We start from the raw sequence: 21,144 nt of genomic DNA, 5'->3' as shown, positions 1-21,144 counted from the left end.
AAGATAAATATAAAATGTATGCTTTCTAAACTTTAAATAAAATAAAATAACGTCAAAAATTGAGAGCTAGAGAAAATAGAAAATTTAATTGTTATAAAATATTATTCAAGAAATTTCAAATCACATCGGAAAATAACCAAAAAGCGATGGAGTATGTGTGAGCACAGTGCACAATCTCACCAAACTAAAGACTAAAAAGAGTGGAAAAGGTCAGAGACTTACGTCTTTATTGACTTGTTTAATGTTTGGTGGGTTTGGTGTTGTTGTTGGCACTTGGCTACGTTAATTACTTGATATCACCAAACCTTCCTTACTTAATTAATTTATCTGTAACCATCCCAAATTATTCAAAGTAGTTGTGATACTAAGTATCAGAGCATCTCCAATGTAAAATTCCATTTTTTCCTTCACAATTGAGTAAAATTGCTTAAACCCTACTTCATTTCTGAACAAACAAAAAATAAATTACTCTATTTATGGAGTAAATTTTATTATGGCGTGAAATATGAAGTTGGTATGTAGCATTTTTTATTTCATATTCACTTTTACTTCATTTTAAAGAAAAAAAGGAGTGGGGATAGAGATGCCGTTAGCGACAATAGAAGGCAACTCCAAGTAATAATCCAAACAATCATTCTAAGCACTGCAAAACATTCACAACTACATTAGTAAATACAAGTACTCAATGTATAAATGAAGCCGACATAAGAAAACATGGCGGTCTATGCTTTTTGCTTTTTTTATGTAACTCTTTGTAATCAATCAGAAGGTTTTTTTTTTTTTTTGAACATTCAATCAGAAGGTTGGTGAACAAACTATGAGTGGAAAAGCTTTACTACAATCTTTTTAGAAAAAAGTAAAATATTAGTGGACAAAAGAGATATAGTATTTTCAACGTCCTTATGGAGTATGGACCTTATCGAAACGATGGAAACTTTTTCTGTGATTATATGATGAAAGCACGTATGTTGCTACTGGTAATCCATACGTCAGAATCAGTTTTCGAGTGTAACTTTAAAGTTTAGATTTGTAGCTAATGGAATAAGGCTATGCGCCCGTGTTGTGTGTGTTCATAATAGGTGTTTGTTATTTGTATATTTTTTGCCAATTCAAATTCAATCCTATGATTAACATTAACATACACTGGGATATCAGTAATTAACGACGTTGCATGTAATCAAACCAAATTATCAATAAATAGTAACACATATGCCAATTCAAAATAATGCATAATCTTTCACACAATTATTTCGAATTTATAACAAGATATATATAATATGCTCTGTTCGAAAACGCGTTCGAGTTGATGAGTTCTCTGCCGGATAAGCGTTAGGCGTGTGCTCACCGTGGCGAGGAGGAGCAAATCGGAGTGGCCAGGCGGTGGACTGATTTTTTTTCGATTTAACTGTGGAATCAGTGAATCGGTGCCTAAGATTACAAAAATGTGTTGCTAAACCGAGAAACTTTGAACAAAATTGACAAAAAGATGAAAAATCGTGTTTGAAGCATATAGATGGCGGCTAGGGTTGCAGAGAACTTCAGCAAAGAGACGAGGGTATACATGTAATTTTCTCATTTAATGAATTAAAGCCAGAAAATGCAAAAAAAAGTTCAAGATGGGATTCGAAACCGGGTTACGAGGTCCTTTATCCGCGTTTCTAACCACCAGGACAAGTCAAAATATTGGTACTGGTTGCCAAATCAAATATATATTAGTAAAATGTCTTAAAATTAATCCCTGATTACTCCCCAATTATTTGGTAACTCGCTAAGCCCGAAGTAGCTAAACGCCCGACTAGCGCCTAGCATAGTTCCGAACAAGGATAATCTATATTATTAAAAGAGAAGTACCCATTTGAAAATGTTCTTACTTCATTAATTAAACTTTCAATTTTTTTGCTTGTTTTTTTTCAGTTGCATTTATGAAATATCCTAAAACGAATAAAACTGCCTAATTTATTACTTGTCTTTTCAGTTACATTAATGAAATATGCTTAAATGAATTTAAACTTCCTATTTTATTGTTTGTCTTTTTCAGTTACCTTAATGAAATATACTTAAATAAATTTGGACATAATGTCATTTAATCAACAAAAAAAACTCATGAGTTATCCTTACGTGCATAATTTTAATAATGGAGATTTTAAAAACTGTGCATCATTAAAATGTTACCTAAAACATACAGCACTAATATATAACATGCATCAATAAAACTAGAATTTGACTCACACAATTGTACGGATATTATTTTCAGTTGATTAAATTAAAAAATATTTATTTATTCAAAAAATATTTAAGAATGGCTATGTTTTTATAAAATTATATGCTATTATTTGCTCATAACTCATTTGTCATTTGCTAAATTGTTAGAAATAAAATTTTAGCATAATATAACTCAGTTGTCATTTGCTAAATTTATGGTTTTTATTTATATTTTTTATTATTTAATTATAATATTTTCATTTTATATTTGAAAGAGAAATGAATTTTCTTTCAAACAATATTTTTGTAAATGTATTTTTTAAAAAATAATCAATTTAAATTGTTATTATCATTGAATATAATAATTTTTGACATAGTTTGAGTTTTCGTTTACATTAAAACTTATCATATTTTAGGATAATTTTAATTTAAAATGTAATTTTCATATTTTTCAAACAAATTCTAAAAATATTTTTTAAATATTTTGTTATAATTTTTAAAAAAATATTGAGTTGCATTTCAAATAAAAAGGTAAAGATATCAAAAATATTCTAATTAAAATATGTAAAATTTAATATAGTTTTAAGGAAATGATCAAAAAAAAAATTACACATAAAAAAATCATGATTTTTGTTAACTGGGCGGATCATTATTTATATGATATCGCAAACGAAAGAAAAATTTATGTTTTTACAATTATCTAATTAAGTATGTATACTCATTTTTTTATATTTTTTTATATGATATCACACATTCGTAAAAAAATAGATAGTTTAAGATGCAAAAAAAAATATATTTACTTAATGAATATAATATGAATGAATTTTACAAATACACCATTTAATAAAATAAATAATTAAAAACTGAAAATTCATATCCTCGCTGGCGCGCGGGTCAGGATCTAATATGACATTAAACAAGTAGGTTTATGAAAGGGAACACAAGGATAGTGGAACTAAAAATTACCTAATAATCACCTAAAAATAGTTTTCAAGTAGAAGTTAACGTTGGACTAAAGATTAAAGAAATTTCAATAAGACACCTATTATTGAAAAACATGAGATCCCAAACAATAAATATTATATTATATCCATCCTTGGGTTGGTAGGACATTTGCTTAAGTAATCACGCATTAAGTCCAAGAAAAAAAGCCAATAGTTCCAAATTAAAAAAAAAATAACGGCAAAATAATCAAGCATACACTAAAGGTTTAGCAGAGAAAACAAATCATCACGCATGCATGACGCACATGGATTTGTGATGAGAATAAAACTTATCTCTTCATAAACGTGTTGTTTAATATTTTTAGAGTTGACTAGGTCATTTTTCCACCCTACGCCCGAATTATTTGTCTTTTAAATTTTTTTTTTATTGCTATGTAAATTATTTTGTTCTATTTTCTGTATTTAATTTTGTTTTTATTATCTATTAGTTTAAAAATATTTTATATTCTTCTAATGTATTTATCATTGTATCACACAATTAAAAATTAAGAACTTCCTTTTCTACCAATTTAAAACTATGATAAACTATGTGACCTAAATTATTTTTAATTTGGTGTTGATAAGTTATTTTACTTATATGTATTTTAATTATTATATTATAAGAAAATGACAAATTTTCACATTTCAACAAATATTTATAAATTGTTTTGCAACTTAGTATTTACTGGTTTTATTAGTATATGTCTTTATTAATTTTTGATTAAATATCTTTAATAGTAAGTGGTATATTTAAATTATGTTGTTTTTTTGGCTAATCAACTGTAATTATCTTTCAGAACTGTTTACATTGTTTTGTTCATTGTTAACCAAAAAAGATATGTACATAAATTTTCTTAATATTTTTATAATTATTTTATTCCCTTTGTAAATGTAAATTCAGATAAATGCATAAAATTGAATTCTATTTATCTTAAATCTTAAAATACATTGGACTCAAATCTAAATAAGCAAAGAAACATATGTTTTCCAGTTAAAATCATTGAGGTTTTAGATTTTACGGCTTGCCTCGGCACAAACCCTAATCATTCCCACAATATTCTATAATTGTATCATTTTAAGTTCTTATATATCTTAAAAACTGTTATAAAACATGGTAATTTGTAAAACCCACTAATTTACTGATGTCCAAGACTTTTACTAATATAACATGTTAAATAAGTGGTAGAATGGTATAAGCCACTCGACTTCTAATACAAAATCAAAGGAATACTATTTTTCGTTTTTTCTCTAATGCGATATAGTTGTGCACACATATTAGAAAATATATAATTTGATATATTTTCTACAAAATAACATTTAACCGTAATTCATTCAACACAAAAATAATATGTAAAATATAAAATGTTACATAGCTTAAAAGAACAAAAATTTAAATTGAAAAATAGAAATGACTTGTAATCTAAAACAAACAAAATACTTCAAAACATCATCTGACAATGCTACTTAATTTTTTTACATTCAAAACAACAAACAAAATACTTCAATACTTCAAAAAGAGAGTGTATGATAGAGTTTTTTTTACATTTGTGGATATATACTATCTTACATATGTGTATATATATTATTGTTTATTGCTGAAATATTATGCAAATTTAAAAATATTGCATAGAGGATTTCATATCCGACAATGCTACTTAATTTATGAAAGTTCATGTCTCTCCACTAATCTACATAATTTGTATTTTTCTTCTTGGATATGAAATTGGACTTATGGTGTAATATTATAAATGAACCAGTATTTACCACATGATAAACCCACTTCCACTTGTGGATATATAATTTTGTTCCTATTGGATTAAAGGGGCATCCGTTTTTGTTGTGGAATATTTATGTTGTTCGTGCTTAATTTTTATGGATTTAAAATATGTATAGATGGTTTGGTCAGTTTGTAAGAGATTACTAAGTGTTTTTGGTTTTCTATCTAGTATAAATGAATTTTACAGTAAACAATTTAAATTACTTTTCTATTTAATTTAAACTTTAAAATGCATTGTTTAATAATATGACATAACATATATTACAATATTCTATAATTGTATCAGTTTAAGTTCTTATATATCTTACAAAATGTTATAAAACATGGTAATTTGTAAAACCCACTAATTTACTGATGTCCAAGACTTTTAATAATATAACATGTTAAATAAGTGGTAGAATGGTATAAGCCACTCGACTTCTAATAAAAAATCAAAGGAATACTATTTTTCATTTTATTTCTCTAACGCGATATAGTTGTGCACACATATTAGAAAATATATAATTTAATATATTTTCTAAAAAATAACATTTAACCGTAATTCATTCAACACAAAAATAATATGTAAAATATAAATCGTTACATAGCATAAAAGAACAAAAATTTAAATTGAAAAATAGAAATGACTTGTAATCTAAAACAAACAAAATACTTCAAAACATCATCTATTTAAAAAGAGAGTGTATGATAGAGTTTTTTTTTTTACTTTTGTGGATATATACTATCTTACATATGTGTATATATATTATTTTTTATTGCTGAAATATTATGCAAATTTGAAAATATTGCATAGAGGATTTTATATCCGACAATGCTACTTAATTTATGAAAGTTCATGTCTCTCCACTAATCTACATAATTTGTATTTTTCTTCTTGGATATGAAATTGGACTTATGGTGTAATATTATAAATGAATCAGTATTTACCACATGATAAAACCACTTCCACTTGTGGATATATAATTTTGTTCCTATTGGATTAAAGGGACATCCGTTTCTGGTGTGGAATATTTATGTTGTTCATGCTTAATTTTTATGGATTTAAAATATGTATAGATGATTTGGTCAGTTTGTAAGAGATTACTAAGTGTTTTTGGTTTTCTATCTAGTATAAATGAATTTTACAGTAAACAATTTAAATTACTTTTATATTTAATTTAAACCTTAAAATGCATTGTTTAATAATATGACATATTCACATTTATTACACTTGACATATATTACAATTTAAATTACTTTTCTATTTAATCTGCATATTGTATCTGTGGTATAAACTAATATACTTAATTTGCAAAATCATTTTTTTACTAAACTGTTAAATTAATCTTAATTTGTTATATGTGCAACTTCTGATTTCATTTATTAAGACGTGAAGACTCAACAAAATCACAAATATTATTCGAATGGTAAGTTAAACAAAGAATTACTTACTGCATCACTAATTGTCGAATCATTAAAATATGTTAATTAGTCCACATCCCAAATCATGTAATCATTTTCTCGACCATCACATACAACAAAAAAAAATTATATGTTCTTCAGGTTATCACAGAGAGATAATTTACATAGGATATAAGATGTTTTTGATCAAGAAATAAAGAACTTGGTTGTGGCCTTTGCTTCCTCGTAGATTAATCTGTCCTCATTCCTTCAAAGCCATAACCTGCAATTCAACAGAAATATCAGAACAGGTTGTAGATTTGCTTATAAATCTGAGGTACATGGAGAACAGCACATCCAATCTAGTTCCAGCGGCGAAAACTGAGTAAGAAGCTCTGAAATCGCTTTGCATGATTAAAGCAAGTAACGGCTCTGTCAATCTCAGCCTCGTTCCGTCAGAGACGAAGAACGGAAAGCCTGGATTGGTTCATCCGTTAACAAACACAGATCTTTCGCCGGCGCCGGCTCATGGATCCACCCTCCATGTCGCGTACCAAGGAGTTCCCGGCTCGTACTCCGAAGCTGCCGCCGGAAAATCTTACCCGAACTCTGAAGCTATCCCGTGTGATCAATTCGACGTCGCGTTTCAGGCGGTGGAGCTCTGGATCGCGGATCGTGCCGTCCTCCCGGTGGAGAATTCTCTCGGAGGTTCGATTCACAGAAACTACGATCTCCTCCTCCGTCACCTTCTCCACATCGTCGGTCAGGTTCAGATCCCTGTCCACGACTGACTCCTTGCTTTCCCCGGAGTCCGTGCAGACTGCATTACGCGCGTGATTTCGCATCCCCAAGCTCTGGCTCAGACCGAAGGATCGCTCAAGAAACAATCTCCTAAACATAAATGTAGAGATTTATATAAGAAGAGAATGAAGGGGAGATGGAACGAAACCATGTAGAAAGGATTTAAGAGCATCATTAATTGATCAGAAATGGGGTCTGTAACGACGATTACAGGAATTGGAAAGCGTCGTTTTAATTGATGCCTAGGAGATAGACCACAAGTAGTGAGATACGTTTGAAGTGAAACAGAGCAAAAAGAGTCGCGATAAAAGAGTCCGTAACTCCGGCCCGGCCTTTCCGGCGCCGGAGGTCCTCCTCTTCCCCTTACCTCTCTTTTTCTTTTTGCTCTCTCCCTCGAAGCATCTTCCCTTGCCGATATGCTTGCGACTCTGGTTTTGTCGGGTCAAGTCGGAGATCCACTTTGGGTGGGCGACGACGTAAGGCTCAGGCTATCCTTGGAGTAGCAGCGAGGCTGGTCGAACGGTAGAAGGGGAGGGAGTCGGCTTTTAGGGTTTGGGTTTGCCAGACCTAGTTTCCCAATTTCAGATCTACGGCGAATCCGTCTCGGTCTTAGCAAGACGCCTCCCACCTTAGTTCTCTGGTCCCGCGGAGCGGTGAGCAAAACAGAGGAGAGGACCGACGATTTGTGTACAGAGGTTTGTCTACTGGCTCTCGGTGACAACATGCATCAAGGGCGACGTCCCAGCGTCCGGAAAGTGACTTCGGTCTCATCCCGGCGGTTCGAGATCCACACTTCTGAATCTGTTAAACCAGCTCGTGTCCATTACCGAACCCGCACTTTCAGTCGGACTTCGTGTTCGTTTTGTGGCTGAGGAACGGAGTAGTGAAAGCCGGTGGTAGTGAGTCCTTCTCGGTGTGCGCCTTCGGCGGATTTTGATGTTTGGCCAAGAACGTCACGCTTATCATTAGGGCCCATTAGCTTGAGTTGTATTGTTTGCCGATTTTGGCTTGTCGCCATTGTGTTAGTAAGTACTGTGTGTCTAGAGGTCTAATTTTAGGGGTCAAAGAGTTGTTTCACTTTGCGAGACCATTTCTAGTGTTTGAGAGGATCGAAAGGAGATAGATGTTTTTTCTGGAATTTTTGCTTCAGTGATGGTCGATTGCCGCTGATTTGCTCGTGTTAATGTTGGATTTGGAGTGGTTTTTATCTAGTTACCGGCTGTTGAATAAGACGTAGTCGGGAAGCTTTTTTAGGCTTTGCCTTAGGGTGATGGTATGATGGTGCGTATGAGGCGCGTGGAGAACTCTTTCAAGGTCCAATGGCGAGACTTAGTTGGGATTGAAGAGTGTTTACAGCGACGGTTAAAGATTCTAACCTCTTTTAGTTCAGTTATATGTATTGGTGATGTTCGTGTGCTTCCAGTCCTTCTTGTTACTCCTTTCTACTGGTGTTAGTGGTTGATGAGGTCTCGCTAGGTAAGTTCATCTTCGAGTGCATGGTTGAGCATTCCTTGCTGAAGCTTGGTTATCACTCTTCTGACTTTTGTCTCCTTTTTCATGGTTATATATTAACTTTAAGAGTGTGTTATGTTTATCTTTTGGCTCCGGGTGGTACTTGTTACCTCGCCGGCTCTTGGCTTCGGGTGGTACTTGTTACCTCGTCGACTCTTGACTTCAGACAATGTCGTTATTGTATGCGTGTAACCGAATGTTTGATATAATCTTAATCTATCAGATGACAAAAAAAAAATTGATGCCTAGGAGATTTTGGCAGGTAGGTTTTATAAGGGCTATGGGCTTTTGACGTGGCGAATTTCAGATACTCTATTGGCTGATTTAAAATGACGACGTGGACAGTCTGACTACTCCTCTTTATATCCGTTTTAGTATTAGTTAGATTCTACCAGAGATTTTTGTAATTATTCCATTTGATTTACAGCCAATAACTGAGACATGCAGATCTATAGTCTATAGCATCACTAACACGTCATTTAATATATTAATATACAATAAAAATTTATGAACTAATAACATCAAAATTATAATATTTTATTAATTTTAAGAGATACTAATTTATCAAAAAGTTAACTATAGAATCAAACTTACCTTTTATTAATTATCATATTATTACTTTATAGAAGTGATAATAAGGACTCTCAGTTATTCGTTTTTATGGATTAACGGACATCGAGTTAGCAACTTCGAGTGAAAAAAAAATTACGGATCTATTTACATATGTTCTTCGTTATTTTTTAGTTATTTTTATTTATCAGTTTACCATTGAAGATTTTTTCAGTTGTGACAAAGTTATTCCATTGGACCTTCAATTTTAGTACAAGCATTTGGTGTTAGAAAAAGAATTAAGGATTAACGGACATAAGTACATTTACTCAAAACAAGATGAAAGGAATAATAGTTGGGGCTTAAGTTAAGTGCGCTTAGTACACTCTACATGGGCCTATCTTTTTGAAACCCACGAGCTACAGATATATGAATATGATGGTGATCCATAGATGTAAAAACACTTGATTCTCGACCTCGACCTCGACCTAATTTTTTAGTTTATGAAACTCTCTTTAGTTCCTTGTTCACATGTGAGTTATTTTTTTGTTACAAGCATGTGAGTATTTGTTGATACTATATTCTATCACTGTGCTCGATCAATCTATTTTGGATATTTATTGGAATGCTTGTGCAGCGCTTGGATGTATACAAAACAAATACTGTATGTATTTCGCTTACAAATAAATCATGCAGTATTACAAATAATATATCTACATTTTAATAGGAAACCAATATTCCACTCCAACCTAAAAGAAAATAAAACGGAGAATTTATATTTTAATACTTAAATAGACTTCAGAGTGAGTAAATGCCTGGGATTTTAAGGTTTATTATGTGCATTAAAATAAATCTAATTTCATTTAATTTTCAATTTAATAACCTCACCAATCTTTCATTTAAATGCATTGAAATCCTAAGACCAGTCTCACTGCCATATACATTAATATACCAAATTTAATACACATTGCATTTTATATTGATACGGTTACACATTTAGAACCAGCCGTCTGGTTAGGAAAAGTATCCTCACAAACAAAAAAAACTCGAAAATCATTGGTTTATATATTCTATGAATATACATTAATGTACACCAAATAACATATAAATTGTTCAGAAAAAGTTTGTTGAAATATTATTTCATTTTTTGAAACAATTTGTTGAGATATTTATTAGAAGTAACTTTCCTACGTCAATGGATCAATCCCGATAAAGTATTTGTGTATGTAAATAAAGGGTGGTATTAAATGTTAGGTATGTAAGAATATCATCCGTGAGCATCATCACTTCGTCACCCTAAGAGCCTAAATAGAAAATTGTAGAAAAATAAAGGAAGAAACTTATTATTCAAAGCTATATGGGTCTGTTCTTAAATGTTTACACCTTCCTATTTCCTAAAAAAGCCAATTAATTAATATCTTCCCATTTCTGTTGCCATTAATTATACAAATACTTTTCTAAATGATGACTTGCAAACAATTAAGCAAAATACATAAATAACGTCGGTATATTTTTCCCGTGATTGTAATTTAAACACGATTTAGGAAGTGTCTGAAATGTGTTTTCAAAGCCAACAACATGGAAAAAAGTTCGAAACGGCAATTGAAATGAAGATTTTAAAAAATCTGTAACGATTTTCTTGCGTAATTAATTGCACATTAGTCACTAATCAGTGCTACTAGTACTAGCATTAACTAACCACGGTTGACTAACAAAAAGGAATTAGTCAAATCACTAATTGAAGTAATAAGGTTTGAAAAGTAATTATGGAGAGACGCTTAGCATTTAATGCTCTCACTATCGCATTTAAGACACTTTTGGCTCTGTCTCTCCTCCATTCGACGATTACTACAAAAGTTGGCAAAAAAAACTAACAGTACAAGAAACTACTAAAATAATTACAAGAAAATACTACTGTATATTATAAGGAAACATATAAGAAACAGTACATTTAGGTATCAATAGTGGGTTCGATATTGCTGTTGTGAAGAAGGAGGATGTATAAATTTAATGTCATAAAGATGTAAAATTAAATAGAAAGTTAAATGTGACAAAAATATGGTAAGGGTACGTAAGAAATCGAATAGTTAGAAAACGTGTAGAGCGTGAAGTAGGGGAAAGAAAAAAAGGGTGAGAGATCAACACACATTAAATTCATTAAATTTAAATGCTAGTCAATAATGGTACAACGATAAATGTAACCTCCTCATTAATACTACATAGCTTCTACACCAGAGAAAGCAATGTAAATCAACTCTGAAAGAAAACAATAAAAATCAAATTCAGCAACTTTTTTTTTTGTAAATATTGAATAATAGTGCATTGCTTTTACTAGCAAACTCTATTTTTAAATGGTTTAGATAGCCAAATTAGTTATACCATATCACTCATAAATTAGCTGATTAAGAATTTTGAGTACTACATGCTAGTTTTTATTATATATTTTACTCTAATTAATATTTTTATTGCAAATTAATAAAATATAAATGAAATTGTAAATTTTATCAAACACATACATTAAAAATATAAAATTCAAGATTTACAATAAATATTTAACATGAAACGTATAGAAAATTTACAACTAATTAGCCAATGGTTTAGCATGCTAATTCTTTTATTACATACTATTATTTTATTTTTTTGTTTGAATTAATATATTATTTTATTTATAGCTAATTAATAAACTAGGAATTGTAAATTTTATCGAACACATGCATCAAAAACTAAATTTCGAAATCTACAATAAATATTTAATATGAAACGTATAGGATAAATTAATTACAGCAATTAATAAAATAATTAAATTTGCATTTAATTTTCCTCTACAATCTTCATTTCTACAATTCGGCTCTTAATATTGGCTCCTTCTATATAACCCCTCTCCGCATTTTTTTTACACAGTCCATTACTCTCTCTCTCTCTCTCGCTCGCTCTCTTTATCTCTCTCGATTCTGGTATGGCTGCTGACGTCAGCTCCCTCGTACGGTTACTAAACGGTTACAACGATGCGAAAGAATCCTCCGGCGCGAAATCGACGACGGCGCCGATGACTCGCGATCTCCTCGGAAGCAGCAGAGGAGGAGGAGGTGGGGGAGGTGATCGGTCACTAGAGCTCGACCTCGATCTCCAAGTCCCCACAGGATGGGAGAAGCGTCTCGATCTCAAGGTTCGTTTCGATTCGATCACTCTCTCCTTAGCTTTGTAATTGATTTCGAATCGAACGAAACAGAGAGATTGATTTTTTGAATTTTTGAATTTTTGAAACAGTCAGGGAAGGTTTATTTGCAGCGATGCAACTCGACGAGCTCGTCGTCGATAACAAACGCAGATCAATCCAATCAAACCGTACCGACGACGACGACGTCGTTTCAGGATTTGAATTTGTTCCCTCCGAATCCAACAAACTCTCAGGCCAAGCCGTTGCTAAACCTCTTCGACGACACCTCGCCGGAGCTGAAGCCTCTCCCGCCGAACCGTAATTTCCAGAGCGTTTGCACGCTGGACAAGGTGAAATCAGCTCTAGAGAGAGCCGAGAGAGATCCGGTTGTGTTGAAGAAACGGCAATCGCCGGACGATCGTCATCATCATCGGGGGGCGGAGGTTGCGTCGTCGTCGCCGGTAGCGGCTGGGTGTCCTGGATGTTTGAGCTACGTTTTGGTGATGAAGAACAACCCGAGATGTCCGAGATGCGATACCGTTGTTTCTCTGCCTACGAGTTCTTCTTCCACGAAGAAGAAGGTTAAGATTGATCTCAACATATCAATTTGAAACTTATGGGGTTTAATTGGAACATCTTTTATTCTTTGGGGGTCTTGATGATATGTTGTAAATGATAGATAAAATTTGAAAAGAGAGACCAAAAAATTGATGCGATGGAATTTTAAGGGTACTACTATTCTGTAAATGCGTTAGTTGAACGATCAAAAAATAATAATTACTACTAGGTAGATTTATTTAGAAAAGGAAATATGGAATTTGCTGGATCAAACTATTTAATTGCATTTTTTTTTTTTTTTTTTTGATAACCGTAGTGTGATTCCAAAGGCTTTCTAGGCCCAAGGACTAATCACTACGAGGCCCGCAGAATCGAACTCAGAGCGGTACTCACAGCTGCGAGCCCTTTACCACTAGGCCAAAACCACTTGGTTATTTAATTGCATTACGATTATGTTAAATTCAATTTTAGTTTGAATTACACAAAGTCTATGCATGGTTGGTTGGACGATAGTTACATTCATTGTATTTGTTCATCTAAATTCGTTTTGTCTTTTGTAGAAAGAACACTTTTTGTTGTTGACAGTTAATTCGTTTATATACTACATACGTTATCAGAAGATAAATTTCTTTTAACAAAAAAATATTGCGGAAAAAATAGATTATAATGCTTTTATTATATTTTTATTTAATAATGATAAATTTTAAATTTTAAAATAAACTAAATTCGTTAATTTTTTTTTTTTTTTTTTTTTTTTATAACCGTAGTGTGATTCCAAAGGCTTTCTAGGCCAATCACTACGAGGCCCGCAGGATCCGCGTTTTCTTACCGCTTAAAGCGCCCCGGGTGGCCAAGGGGAATCGAATCCAGGGCGGTACTCACAGCTGTGAGTCCTTTACCACTAGGCCAAGACCACTTGGTTTCGTTAATTTATTGTTGGTGTAAACTTATTAAAAATTGTTACTCGTGTATATAATTAATACATTTATAATCAAGCTTTATGTTGTAAATATAAAAAACATACTACCCCAATCCAAATGCTTCTTTGAACTAAAAGGTAAGTGGATTTAGAGAGAGTTGATTGACTACAAATGAAACTATGAAGAGGTTTGCATGCATGATACCTTCAACAAACCAAAAAAAAACAGAAATAGTATTCAAATGTGTTTGACGAAAATTGATTACAGAAAAGGCCAATTAAATGGGACAACTCTTCAATTTCTAAGAGAATTTAATGTTGTAATACCTGTGTGGTTAAGTTTCGAGAATTTAATTTGATCATAAGGTCATTTAAAAATATGCCGACCTACCTTCAACTGCTTAAATCAACAGTGCACACATATTGGTATGCATAATCAATAACTGCAGCCAACGTATAATAAATCACAGGTAAGTATACTAAAAATACCAATAATAAATATGATAAACTTTTTATTTATAAAAAAATAATATGTCAACGTAAGGAAACGTAGTAATGCAACATGCATGTAGATGCATGGACTAAAGGTCTTGCGGTAGTATTTTATTACGGTCGACGAGTAGATGAGATTGATTAATGGTACTTTATATAAAACCAGAGTGGGACCATAAATAATAATACTTCGTACGTAGCATAGTTTTGGCATTTAACATTTCTGAATGTGTGGCATTTAAAGACTCTCCAGATACGTATAATATATAGTTTGATATTCGTCTTTATCCAAAATAAAAATCTAGCGTAAAGTCTTCGTACGTCTACTGTTATGAAATTAGGTTTACATCTATAACTAAATGACAACACTATCTTAAAATATATATAGGTGTCATATTCACTGAAAATCCTCGATATATTACTTCTTTTTGTAGTCACATATCATCACTAGAATGATTATTAGAATTATTAGAGAAATATGTTGGTCCATCTAATTATATAATAAATTTTTTATTAAACTAACAATAAATTCATCATTAGTGTACTTTATTATTTCCTTAAATAAAATTTACGGAATTGCCTAATGTGGCTAAAGAGTATATGTCAATTAATGATTTTGAAAAATAAAGATTTGACAAAAAATAGTGTATCTTCTATTATATTTGTTTAATTTTAAACTATTAAATAAATTAAACAACCACAATAACCATATAATAAAAATTTAGATTTTTATGTATATGTTATATTTTAAATTTTACAAACGGCTGTAAATTACTAAAACTGTTAAAAATCTCACATTCAAATTTTATGATCCATGGTTTTAAATTTTTGTTATGAAAAAATACAAATGATTACAAAAATTATATAAGTAAAAAGTCTAATCTAATTAATTATTAAGATTAATATTTATATCGTTTTAAATTAAACTATAAACCATATAAAATACAATATTTTAGTTTCAAAATTTACTTTGAACAATTTTTTTGATAAAAGTTTTGAACGATCATGGACAACTTATTTTAAAAAAATTTATAAATTACTAAAAATATTAATCCCATAATGAAAATTTTGTTATCAGTAATTTAAATTTTTTTTCTATAAAAGATACAAATGATCAAAAAAACTATATGAGTAGAAATCATCATTTAATAGACATTAATATTAAAAATATACTAAAATATATTATCAATGTTAGTATCATTTAAATTTAATAACATACCCTATCAAATATAAAAAAAATATATTTTTGGATTAATAAAATTGATTTATATGTTCGTACCAATATAATTATATATTTAATAGTTACTGATTTTTAATTATTTAATATATATTTATTATTTCATAATATGTAAAAATATTTAATACATAAATCATATATATATATAATGTTGATTCTGCGCAAAGCGCGGATCTTAAGCTAGTTTGAAAATATAATAGTCCTGATTTCATGTAAACATAAAGTAAGCCACAATTTAAAGCTATCTTTCGTGGATTTTAGATAATATAATGAATGAAAAAAATGAGGAAGAAAGAAAGAAATTGATAAGAAAGTCATCCTCATGGAAACGAATTCAATTAATTTGGACCGTGACATCTATTAAATTGTAATCAATGCTCCTGCTTACATTTATGAAATTTGTTTCTTTCCTTCACGAAAACATTAAAAGTCCATATGTCAGCTTCTTGTTTCCTTCATTTATTAACTTTGGATTTTAATTATTTCATCTTTGATTTTCATGCAAAACCCCCAAAAACGAATAAGAAAAAACAATACCGTATGAACAATACAAATCTTACATGTTTTCATGTGATTAGTCAATCTCTGAAAATGCAAAAAATTAAATTAATAATTAATTATTTTTCAATACCAAGGCAGCTTCTCAGCTGGAAACCAATCCACATAGAGACCACTTTGGGTCCATTTAAACTTAGAGCTACCAATAAATGGGCCCGGCCCAATATAAAAACTGTTACATCTCAATATAATTATTTAACTATTCTCGCTCGTAGCTCAAAAACCCTGAACCCTAATTTTCAATTTCACCAAAACCTACCTCTCTTCTCCGTCGCTGCTGCTGCTGCTACTGCTACTAAATGGGGAAAAATCGTCGCAAAGACAAGGCAATACCTCCGCCGCAGCTTCCGCCGGAAGTAAGAGAAGAGGAGATTGAGTTTTCCGACGAGGATGTGAAGTACGTCGAAGAGAACAAGGATTACGCCCGATTCGTCTCTCGAATCGACACCACTGCTATCAACAGGTGCCTATAGCTCCTTTGAAATTATTCGTGCGATTTTGAATCTATGAGAGATTTAGCTGGTCGAATCTCAGATTCATTCTGTATTAGTGGTTGCTTAGTATAGGCGAATTGGTTTAGTGTTCAATATATATATTCGGAAGCTATGAGCCAAAGAGGTCTTGTTTGTTGATGATATCTTGTTTTTGGTGATGCTAGGCAATGCGTTGGTGAAGCAAAGACAGTGGAGGATAAGTATGAGGAAGAAAGATCAAAGAAGAAGGTACAACAAGAAGAGAAAGAGAGTAACGAGATCCAAGTGGATCCTGTTGATGTGCTCCCTGTCAAGACTTTAGATGGAAAGCTCCATTTTCGAACTGGTAATCAACGGAAACTATTTTTTTTTTACTTGTTTTGATGACATAATCTTTGGATTCTCATCTGTTTTTGTGCCTTCTGCTTGTGTGTTTGATATGTCATATGGTTCAGTGACAAAGAAGTCAAAACTAGCTGAAGCAGATCCAGAGGAAGCAGAAGAGGATGTCCTGGAAGATGAACATATATTGAACAAATCTCAGAGGAGAGCAAAAGCTAAAAAGAGTAAAAAGGAGGCAAAGAAACAAGAGACGGAAGTGCCTGAAGAGATCATACAAGAGGAGGAAACACCCCAAGCAGCAGTTCTGGTGATTGCCTGTTTTGAGTTTCTCTAATTTTTTTTCCATTATATTAAGTTGCTAAAAGTTTTAATTTTTCATTCTTTGACATGCCTTTTTAATGAGCATCGTATTTGATAGCTTTCTGCATCTTGACCTTGCTAATACCTTTCCATAAAAGAAACCGAAATCACCTTAAGGGTTTTGTGATTTTAATACGTTCCTTTATTCATTTCTTAACATGTGAATGACTTTCTTCTTTTGTCAGGCCGAAGTGAAAGAAGAACTATCTGCTGAAGAGTCGTTTGAAAATAAGAAAAACAGACTTGCAGAGTTGGGAATGCTACTACTTTCTGATCCAGAGGCTAACATAAGATCCTTAAAGGAAATGTTAGACATCTCCAAAGATGAGAATGCGAAGATAGTGAAACTTTGCTTGTTATCTGTGTTGGCCGTATTTAAAGATATTATTCCTGGGTAATTTAATCAATTTCTTTCTCACACTTTTTTTTTGCTGGCCAGTCTTTTAATTTTCTCCCTTTATGGTGTTGGAATTTATATCTTTGTTTTTGTTGGTGGTGCCAGCTATCGGATTAGACTTCCTACAGACAAAGAGCTCGAGATGAAGGTCTCAAAGGAAGTAAAGAAAACACGGTTCTATGAGTCAACTTTATTGAAAGCGTACAAGGTAATATCGATTATATTTAATTTCATTCCTCTGAATATATTTCTAACACATTTGCCTTTGCTGTTGATGTCCTTAACAGTCATATCTGCAGAAGTTGATGGCCTTTGAAAGGCAGTCAGTATACAACCAAGTTGCCAATCGGTGCATTTGTACTTTGCTGGATGCGAAACCTCACTTCAACTTCCGTGATAACCTGTTAACTGCTGTTGTTAGAAATATTAGCTCCCCAGACGAAGTCGTAAGGTCCTGGTTGTTCTAACTTTCTTTCAGAGATTTCTAATGATTTTCAACTGAGATTTCATGGATTATAACCCATAGTAGAAGTGTTAATATCCCTTTTGTCATAGTCATTTCATTTTACTGCAATTGCGTCTATTTAGACCCTAATTGACTCACTTGTTGCGCATGGTTGTGTTTGCAGGAGACTCTGTTGCTCTACTATTAGGTCTCTTTTCTCCAATGAAGGGAAACACGGCGGTGAGCTGACCGTGCAAGCTGTACGCTTGATTGCTGATCAAGTCAAATCTCAAAATTGCCAACTTCATCCTAACTCTATTGAGGTATATCCATTGGTCTTATTTCAACAATCTAAAAACCATATATCTATTCACCATTTATCTGGGTAGAGGTGTGAGAACTGCTCCTGATGTGAAAAGGCTAGATCTCAAAGCTAACATTTTCACTTGAAAATATATTGTAAGCCTAATACAAGACGTGTAATTATTGGGAAAGTATTCTCCAAGAACAATCTGGTTATATTTTCTCATCTCTTTGTCTGTGCTCTGTTGTCATTTCCCCTTTGGTTTTATCTGTCTTTAGGTGTTCATGTCCATACGCTTTGACGAGGATATCGGAAAGCGTGACAGAGAGGAAGCCAACAAGAAGAAATTTAAGAAAAATGATAAAAGGAATAACCAAGAGGAGCAAAACCAAGCGCAAGAAAATGAGAGGAAGAAATCCAAGCGAGAAATGATGTCTAAGATCAGAGATGAGGTAATTTACTTTCCTTTTGTGCAATAGATCTATTGGTGTGAAATTTGAGGTTTTGCTATTGTTTCCCCTCGTTTACGACCAATAACATCAGAAGTTTCGGGTCTAACTGTTCCTTTGATCTAAAGTGGTATCTCCTTGATGACTTTTTTTCAGGTTAATGCTGATTACAGGGGAGTTACCTTTGAACCAGATGCTATGGAGCGGCGAAAGATGCAGACGGAGACACTATCTGCTGTTTTTGAAACTTACTTCCGTATCCTGAGAAAAACAATGTTTTCAGTTGGCGAAAGGTATTTCCATATATTGATAAATTAGTTCTTGTAAGGCTTTGCATTGCCTACTCAATGTTTTGTGTGTGTTTGTTAACGTTGTCACTTCGACTAATTGCAGCAGCACAGAAGAAGACACAACTTTGAATCCTGGCGCCTTTGGTCCGCACCCTTTGCTTGCTCCATGCTTGGATGGGTTGGGGAAATTCACTCAGCAATTGGACTTGGACTACATCGGAGATCTCATGAACTATCTAAAGAAGCTTGCTTCCAGCAGCAGCGTCTCCACCACAAAGAAGAAAAACTCGAAACTGTTGACAGTATCTGAACGCCTGAGGTGTTGCCTCGTCGCATTCAAAGTCATGAGGAGCAACTTAAACGCCTTGAACGTCGACTTGCAAGACTTCTTTGTCCAGCTTTACAACCTCCTTCTCGAGTACCGCCCTGGAAGGTTTGTTATTTAACTTTTTTAACCGAGATATAAGCTTAATCTAGTTGACTCTTGAGACGCCTTTGTGAATGTGAAACAGAGATTCAGGTGAAGTGTTGGCCGAGTCTCTGAAGATAATGTTGTGCGATGACAGACACCAAGACATGCAGAAAGCAGCTGCTTTTGTAAAACGTTTAGCCACATTCGCGCTATGCTTTGGCTGTGCCGAGTCTATGTCAGGTAACAAACATCACTAAACACATTCATCCTCAAAAGCCGTTTCTCACTCTGCAATTATGTTTACAGCGCTTGTCACCTTGAAGAATCTCCTCCAGAGGAACGTCAAATGCAGAAACCTTCTAGAGAACGATGCTGGAGGCGGCTCTGTTTCCGGTTCAATCGCAGTACGTCACAAATCATTACTCTCATATTAAATACAAATTTACTTTCGGATATTTATACAAATACCTCAATTTGCAGAAGTATCAGCCATACGCAACAGATCCTAACCTAAGCGGAGCTTTCGCATCAGTGCTTTGGGAACTCAACCTCTTGACCAAACACTACCACCCAGCGATCTCAACGATGGCTGGAACAATCTCCAACATGAACACTTCTCAGAACCAAACGTTTCTTTCTGCAGTGACTCCGCAGCAGGCGTTTGCAGATTACTCTCTTCTGAAGGAATCGTTTGAGCCTAAGAGCGAGTCTAGGAAACTGAACAACAAACGGAAACGAGAGAGTGGTGGTGAAGGTGAGGATGTTCCGGAAACTGACATGGTTGAGCTCAAGAAGAAGCTGAAAGAGAATTTTACCATTCTACGAGGCATTAAAGTGGACGAGAGAGTGAGAATGGAGTTTGAGAAGAAGAAACAGAGTAACATGGCGAAGAAGAAACCAACGAAGAAACAGAGTAACGTGGAGAAGAAGAAACCGAAGAGCCCTAAATCTAAGAAGAAATTTTGAAAAACCCACTTTTGTCTTTTTTAGTGTTATACATTGCTTCAACTAGAAATTCATCATTTAAATTTTTGTTCAATCTAATTTTGAGAATAGTTTTGTTTAAGTGGATTCATTCAGGGTGTTTTTTTTACTTATAAAAAATGTGAGTTTTTTTTTTAATTCACAGCCACCTTGGTAATCATGGAAGAATCTTGTAGATAATAAAAAGGATTACGATCATTCCAGTTCCATCTATTTAAAAACTCGCTTAGTACGTCGTACCAACGTTGTAGTATAAAATAGTAACATTCGGACAAAACAACGTAGTCTAATACATGTGCTTTAGAGTTTAAAAGATACGCGATATCATCCTTTTAACCACACATAGGTCGCCACATCTCTAAACCGTGTACTTGAACAGAATTGTTAATCTTACCAAATATATGCTGTAATCTGTGAACAGAGGAGCAAATTGTTTCCCACGAAGAGTCCAGCCCGTACAACGGTACATGCAAGATACGGCCATGTGAGAACATTTTATCCTAGTTTTTAAAATAATCATAATAAACCTTGTGAGATAATCATTCTTTCAGATCCTAAGTTTC

At 32.8% G+C, this 21,144-nt stretch overlaps 2 protein-coding genes and 1 long non-coding RNA gene across 3 annotated transcripts; 2 read left to right on the top strand and 1 right to left on the bottom strand.

Annotated features, from left to right (window-relative positions):
* Positions 1 to 6,373: 6,373 nt before the first annotated feature.
* LOC111213104 lies at positions 6,374 to 11,505 on the bottom strand. Its single transcript, XR_007325366.1, has 2 exons — positions 7,355 to 11,505; positions 6,374 to 7,233 (listed from the first exon to the last, which is right to left on the bottom strand). It is a non-coding gene; the product is annotated as an uncharacterized LOC111213104 (long non-coding RNA).
* Positions 11,506 to 12,078: 573 nt separating this feature from the next.
* On the top strand, positions 12,079 to 13,082 carry LOC106354768. Its single transcript, XM_013794799.3, has 2 exons — positions 12,079 to 12,370; positions 12,472 to 13,082. Exons 1-2 carry the CDS (start codon positions 12,161 to 12,163, stop codon positions 12,970 to 12,972), a joined length of 711 nt encoding a protein of 236 aa, XP_013650253.2. The 5' UTR covers positions 12,079 to 12,160; the 3' UTR covers positions 12,973 to 13,082.
* A 3,244-nt stretch (positions 13,083 to 16,326) lies between these two features.
* On the top strand, positions 16,327 to 20,719 carry LOC125589192 (nucleolar complex-associated protein 3-like). The gene is made up of 13 exons (XM_048761603.1): positions 16,327 to 16,588; positions 16,784 to 16,944; positions 17,054 to 17,247; positions 17,486 to 17,694; positions 17,803 to 17,905; positions 17,985 to 18,148; positions 18,327 to 18,465; positions 18,725 to 18,898; positions 19,052 to 19,188; positions 19,289 to 19,618; positions 19,698 to 19,837; positions 19,904 to 20,001; positions 20,078 to 20,719. Exons 1-13 carry the CDS (start codon positions 16,425 to 16,427, stop codon positions 20,561 to 20,563), a joined length of 2,499 nt encoding a protein of 832 aa, XP_048617560.1. The 5' UTR covers positions 16,327 to 16,424; the 3' UTR covers positions 20,564 to 20,719.
* Positions 20,720 to 21,144: the final 425 nt, after the last annotated feature.

Source organism: Brassica napus, chromosome C6, assembly GCF_020379485.1.
Source record: "Brassica napus cultivar Da-Ae chromosome C6, Da-Ae, whole genome shotgun sequence".
Taxonomy (NCBI): Eukaryota; Viridiplantae; Streptophyta; class Magnoliopsida; order Brassicales; family Brassicaceae; genus Brassica; species Brassica napus.
Note: the sequence above shows the minus strand (reverse complement) of the source record. Positions and strands in the feature narration are given on the sequence as shown.

Excerpts from the sequence above, each read along its gene's own strand:
- LOC125589192 (XM_048761603.1), top strand. The coding sequence starts at position 16,425 with ATGGGGAAAAATCGTCGCAAAGACAAGGCAATACCTCCGCCGCAGCTT. Across the intron at positions 19,189-19,288 it reads ATGTTTTCAGTTGGCGAAAG|CAGCACAGAAGAAGACACAA; the intron begins GTATTTCCATAT and ends GACTAATTGCAG. Across the intron at positions 19,838-19,903 it reads CTGTGCCGAGTCTATGTCAG|CGCTTGTCACCTTGAAGAAT; the intron begins GTAACAAACATC and ends TTATGTTTACAG.
- LOC106354768 (XM_013794799.3), top strand. The coding sequence starts at position 12,161 with ATGGCTGCTGACGTCAGCTCCCTCGTACGGTTACTAAACGGTTACAAC. Across the intron at positions 12,371-12,471 it reads AGAAGCGTCTCGATCTCAAG|TCAGGGAAGGTTTATTTGCA; the intron begins GTTCGTTTCGAT and ends TTTTTGAAACAG.